Source organism: Gavialis gangeticus, unplaced genomic scaffold, assembly GCF_001723915.1.
Source record: "Gavialis gangeticus isolate Ggan-Ray unplaced genomic scaffold, GavGan_comp1, whole genome shotgun sequence".
Lineage (NCBI taxonomy): Eukaryota > Metazoa > Chordata > Crocodylia > Gavialidae > Gavialis > Gavialis gangeticus.
The window spans coordinates 6,951,196-6,957,602 of record NW_017728991.1 but is presented as its reverse complement, the minus strand read 5'-3'; the positions used below and the strand labels follow the sequence as shown (position 1 = coordinate 6,957,602).

The following is a 6,407-nucleotide window of genomic DNA, read 5'->3' as shown; positions in this document are numbered from 1 at the left end:
CTAAAGTCAAACAACTACTGTAACGTATTTTAATTTTATTACAAAAAATATTTGTCACAATTTGTGGTGGCACTGGTGGAGCGAGGAGCACAGCCCCTCCAGACTGCCTCTCGCCAGTGGGCCCCCACACTTGTGAGGCACGGGAGGGAAGCACAACACGCCGGAGTCAGCTGAGGTGGCAGCCAGCTCTAGCATAGGGCTTCTCTCCTGAGCTGCGTGAGTATGGGGCTCATTGGCAGCCTAGTGGGGGCTGCGTACCATGGGGGGAGCCCCCGCCCTCCATCCCACCCACATGCTGCCCATCCAAGCTCCACGCTGCTGCCAGCCCCTGCCCCACACTGCACTCCTGCCTGGCTGCAGCTCCTCCCCTAGCCACGATGGTGGGAGCAAGGTGCAACAGGGTATGCGTGCCTGGGCGCCTCACTCCCACTCTCATGGGCGGAAGGGCTGGGAGGGGGACAATTCGTTGGTGGGTGCCACAGGCTGGATTAAAGTGCCCGATGGCCTGGATTCGGCCTGCGGGCCAGATTTTGCCCACCCCTGGTCTATAAGGTGCATATCTACCCTCCCTTCTGCGGGATCAGACTAATACAGTTAAATTACCTGTCTCCAATCATTACATACCCAGGTTTCTTCTCCACTTCTGCTGTTTCCAATGGATGAACTCCCAGCTTTAGCAAAAACTCTTATTAGCCTCTAAAACGCATGACTTTCCACTTCATGCTATTTAACTGTACTCCATTTCTGTTATGCCAGTTTCGCTCTTCCATATCCTGGTTCTCCAACAGTACATCCCAACTGTGCATCCTCCACCAACTTCATATGCATGCACCTACCTTTTGGGATAAGGTCAGTGACAGTTTTAACCTTCCTCCACGGAAGGATCTCTGGGAACTCCACTACCAGCCTGATGCCTCCCCTTTCACCACTAGCTACTGTCATCTACCCCATAGCCAACTCCTTACCTCCCTTAAATATCTTTAGCCGATTACCATTTCCTTTAGCTTAACTAAATATCCCACATGACACCATATCAAATCTTTTACTGAACACCACATAGATGAGATCTACTTTATTTCAAAAAAAATTATTTCACCAAAGATACTGGATTAATCTGATCTACCTTCACTAAATTCACATTTCATTTTATCCCACTTTCATTTTCTTCCATGTTTTATAAATTATTCTTTCCTTCAACGTTTGTTCTAAAGCCTTGGATGTTAAAGAATACTTACTAAAGTGGATTAAAAAAATAAATAATTGTTTTTAATATGACAGTTATTTCAATAAGGCTATTAAAAAAGCTTTTATGAAGATTTCAATAATCTGTGCCAAGGCCTATATCTATTAAAATAATTACATTAGAAAGGAGCATTCAGGGAGCACATACTGGCTGATGATTCTTTAAAGGAAGTTAGCCCACTGAGCTAGTGGAAGTCTCTGAATAAGCACCTAAAACCAGATTTTGTGGATGTATTAAGCCAGCTTTTCACAACAAACCCCTCTTCTGCAGTCACAAAGAAAATAATTTCTTCACTTAATTTTTTCCAGCCATTTCAATTCAATGACAAGCTCATTCAGAGTTGAAAAACGGAACGAGACCTGAAAAAACAAGAAAGCTTGTTTTCTTCTTCCAATCAAAGTGAAATGTTGGAAACTGAGAACTACCATTTTTAAAACCCTAACAGAAAAGCAGAACAGCAATACACAAGTTGAATTCACAAACTAATACCACCTTTATTAAAAAGCAAATCGTTTTTTAAAATTTACCTTTTCCAGAGTTATCTAGCACTAGCAGTTAATTAAAAATGATGTTTTGTAGATTTTTAATTTAATCCCAATTTCCCTCAAAAACAGCTTGACAAATCACAAGAAGACATCAAGATAATATAATGCCATTTGTCATTTTCTCAAATAATATTTAAAAAAATTAGAATATAAATAAATATACCTTAAGCAGTAAGATGGTATGGCATTTATAAGCCAGTGTGTCCTACTCATTAGCAAAAACACCTAACTCCACAAATGAGATCCAGCCCCTCTTTAGTAAAATACTTAACTGGATACACAATAATTCACTATAAAATGATAACCATGACATAAGAACTACTGACATCTTTATATTAATTACCTGACAGTCAAAAAAGTCCTTTTAACTTATATCCCATATTCTGTTACTACAGACATACTGGAGAACAAATCACCTTTGCAGGAGGTCTGGAAAATTAGCACATCTAGATGATGGTGGCCAGGTGGGTACGAAGATGCAAAGCCCTGCTGGGGAACTTGCATGGAGGAACCCAGCTGTTCCCTTCATTTTTAAGCAGAGAGAACTGCATCTGTAGTGTCACACCAGATGTGATCGCAAGACCAAGGTAAGTCACTTTCAGCAACAAAAAGCTCACAATTCATTCTGGTTTCTCTCAGCCACCTTATTTTTCATTGCAAATAAGAACAATCATTTCATAGATTCACTAGCCTGGCGGGATTCTAATCCTGTCACTTATTTGCCGAGATTGTTCAGAGTTGCGTGTGATCACTTTTTGCAAGGTAGAGGAAGTACCTGAAAGAGTACAGGGAAAAACATGGGTGTTCCCTGGCCTGTTTCAGATACTGAAGTGAACACAGAAATACACTGAACTGCTGTAGTAAAACCTGGACCTCAGACTCCAAAAGTAAAGAGGTTTTCTGTTAAGATCTAAATAGGAAGAGAGTGCTTGTACACCTCACAATATATTTCAAGCAACTCTTATATACATCAGTCAGGTTCATCAACCTACCGAAATAAAACTGGATTTGGATTGTCCTCCACATCTAGGGCCTGTACACAAACACCCTCAAAATAAGGGTTCACTCCCAGTTTAATTACACGCTGCTCTGGAAGCCTAGGAGCTCCTTAGAGACAAGTACCCTCCCTGGCCTTTTCTTTCCTAGGAGGCATTTTACCTTTTGCAAGTACGACTAAGCTCTGTCAAAGAAATGCATCTTATTTATATTTCAGAAGTAAAGTTTGGGGAGTTTTCTTTCCATTTTGAAACATCACTGAAATTGGCACATTTCTCAGAAATGCTCCACTTCAACCAAGAATTTTCCTGCCAATGAAAAACGATCCCTCAAAATTTTCAGGAAGCCTTGCCCATAAGTATGGGACCAGTTTGGAAGTCACTAAACACCACATGTAATTTATACACCTTAAAAACCAAACCTAAATGCTTTGCTTTAATTAATTTTCTGGCTATATAATAGTACATTAGATAGTAAAAACAGTAAGATGCAATGCTGTTCCAGTAGACTCAATTTACTCTACTACTAAAAAGTCTCTGGTAACTGGACTGGTTTCAGAAGCAGATAATGGCCTATTTTCACATGCATTTTCACAACGGCTGAACCTTAGTCAGAAACTTAACAGAAATGTTTATACATGCAAGTCCTTTGACTCTATGCAACTCCACTGCTGTGCAATCACTTGTGAGCCATACTGACATCTCTTTTCATATAGGTAGCCAAAACCCAGATCTGGAGACCTTCAAGCAGCAAATATTTTCCCAGGGTTAGGTTGGGTGGAGAAGGGGAAAAGGGGGGGAAGGGAGGGAGTTCCTTGCAGAGAAGGGGGAGGAGTTACCCCAGTAAGAGATGGAGGGAATGACAAAACTGATTTTTCAGAGGGCCTGTTTAAGAACATAGTTTAAAATTATATGATGTATTTAAAGAATTCAATATGTACATTTACATTATTACAGGCCTCAAGCAAAAAATTACAGTGGAGAGGTGGCGCAACAATGTTTTGTGTGTGACACAGAACACCTGGATGTGCACCTCTAACTTTGATTGCCAAAAGACAAGAGGTCAGAGTCTCAATAAAAGTTGTACTTGGATTAGGTATGTGTAAGAACTGAAGCAGATATGCTGAACTACAGGAAGACCCTCTATTACCCGATTCATATGCAGGCCCCTCAGCTCTTAGGAGCAACCAACACCATAGCGGTTGTTCCTACAGTAAATGACTCTAACAACTGTCAAGCTTTACATCAACACTAAATTGATATTTCTGAGTTGTTGGGGTTTTTTTTAAATTTCCTACACACACAATAATTTGAATAGTAAGTGTTCCAACAGCCACATAAGTGGGATGTGATTTTAAGTATCCAGGTTTGGCTGGTGAGAAGGGTTTGACCTACACACTTAGTCTGCAAGGCACAGGTTAGCAACACTCATTTTTCTCAACACTATTCTGGCAAAATGCTTCAACTGCAAATAGGAAAGCCAGCCTACAAGGTGGAGGCAGCTCACATGCCATGCCAAAATTATTTTCAGGATTTGGATAAAACCAATCTGCCATCTCGAAACAGTACTTCTTGTGACACAGGTATCTGTTTAGCAGGAACTGGACACACGCGTAGCTAACCAAGCTGAAAATTTGTAGTGTCATTCGCAAAAGACAATTTCTTCACTTGCCTCTCTTCTGAAGATAATGATTTTTTTTTTTTAAGGATACCCTTAAAGAAACAACTGTTAAAGTAACTTAACAAAAAGCCTTCCAGCATGCAGCTGAACTAATAGCAGGCAAGTTACAAGACAGACAGAAGTTCTTGCCACTGCTTGGCCACTGTTATAAAGGGCTGTTCAGGCTGTAAAAATTTCAGATTACTAAAAGTTAACATGGTAACTGAAATTTTAACGTGATTAAATAAAAACACATATATGGGAGTTTTTAATCAAACATACTAATTTAACATAAGCCCTTAAATGCCACCAACATAACTTGAGTAAGTACTTGTCCTTTGTCAAAACACCTAACCCACCCAACTCAAGCACTTCTCCCCAACCAAATCCCTAAACTTCATATTTTCTTAGCTCCATGGGGTTTTTTTCCTAACCCTAGCCAGTGAAGTCAGGGAAAAAATACTTCCCTAGACCAAAGAGAGGAGATCGGTTTCTCCTTATTACCTACCATAACTAAAGAAAAGAGCAGCTTACAGCAGTAGTGGCATCTAACTTGATGCCAGTTCCTCTTTAAAGCAAGAACTATGGGAAGGAAATCAAACTGATCACAGTACTATTCCTGCAACAGGTGAACTAAAATGCTTCCTGCAACAGACTAAAACCCTTTGTGATCATATTTTTTACTCAATTCACAATTAAAAAAAAATACAAAAAAGAAAAACCATAACTTGTCCAAAACCCTTAGGAAACTATGTAGAATTAAGAATAAAAAATGGGGTTTTTTTTGTTTGTTTTTTAAATAAGTTTGGTGAAGCCATGTGATGGCATCTGTTGCCTGCACCCACTAAACCCACTAGGAATGAAAACAAACAATATGTTTTAGTAACCTGTGCCTCCTTTCCCCAAAGGCTCCACAAAATGTATAAGGTGTCATAAATTCACAGAAGCAGCCAATCTCCCCACTCCACCTTACTGGCAAACTGGTCAAATGGTAGCGTACCCGTTTTTGCTGCCTATGTCCCAACTGGCTTACTCAAACACACAGCTGGATCGGCACTAAACCCAAGTGCTGCAAACTAGAGCTGTGAACCAAAACCCCCTCAACCGACAAAAACCAATCGAGCGAGAGTTCAAGTTTCAAGCATGCAACACAGAAAGGGGCTTATCAAGGTCTGCTACAGGGGTAAAAAACCCCCACATTTTTTAAATGAAATCGTTGGCAACTCCAAGCACCCAAAAAAAGCTCTGGGGGGTAAAACACAAAAAAACAAAAAAATCCTTATTTTTTAAATGAAAGCAGTGGCAAGTGCAAGTGCTAGAAGAGGCTCCCGCAAACATGCCATGCTTTTAAAAGCCTGGTCCCAGCTTTGCGGCGGCCTCACCTGGAGAAGTTTGCCGGGCGAGTTTCGAGCAGGGGCCCCCTCCCCAAACTGCAGCGAGGCAACCTCCATCTTGGACAATACTTGGGAAGGGGATGGAGAGGAGGGAAGGGGCCGGAGCCAGGAGGGCTGCCCTCCCCGAGGATGCTCCGCCCGCACCTGTGCCCTGCCTCCAGCCCCCGCGATTTGCATGTCTCCCCCCGGGCGCGACGGGCGGCGAGCGGGACCCTCCCTCGTCCCCGCTACCTGGGGTGCTGCTGTAGGTGCTGTGGCTCCTGAAGCTGCTCTCGGTGCAGTAGCTGGCGTCGTCCTCGTCCTCCATCTCCTCGGGGTAGTCGGAGTCGTCGTCGTCCTCGTTCTCCTCCTCCTCCATGATCTCCTCCTCGTCGCCGTCGTCCTCGGACCCCGGGTGCTCCTCGGGGTCGCCCTCCTCCTCGTCCTCCTCGGACCCCGCGCTCTCCTCCTCCTCCTCCTCGCTCTCGTGGTCATCGTACACCACTTTGCTGGCGCTCCTGCGGGACGAGGCAGCCCGGCCTCCTCCTCCTCCTGCCGCCGCCGCCCTGCCCCTGCCCCGGCTCGGGGGGC

At 43.1% G+C, this 6,407-nt stretch overlaps 1 protein-coding gene across 1 annotated transcript in view; it reads right to left on the bottom strand.

Moving 5' to 3' along the window:
* The window catches only part of BPTF (bromodomain PHD finger transcription factor), an 82,830-nt gene extending 76,554 nt beyond the window's left edge, over positions 1-6,276 (bottom strand). The window contains exon 1 of the mRNA XM_019516560.1: positions 6,069-6,276. Within this exon, the coding sequence (XP_019372105.1) occupies positions 6,069-6,195 (127 nt within the window). The 5' untranslated portion in view covers positions 6,196-6,276. The remainder of the gene's footprint in view (positions 1-6,068) is intronic.
* Positions 6,277-6,407: the final 131 nt, after the last annotated feature.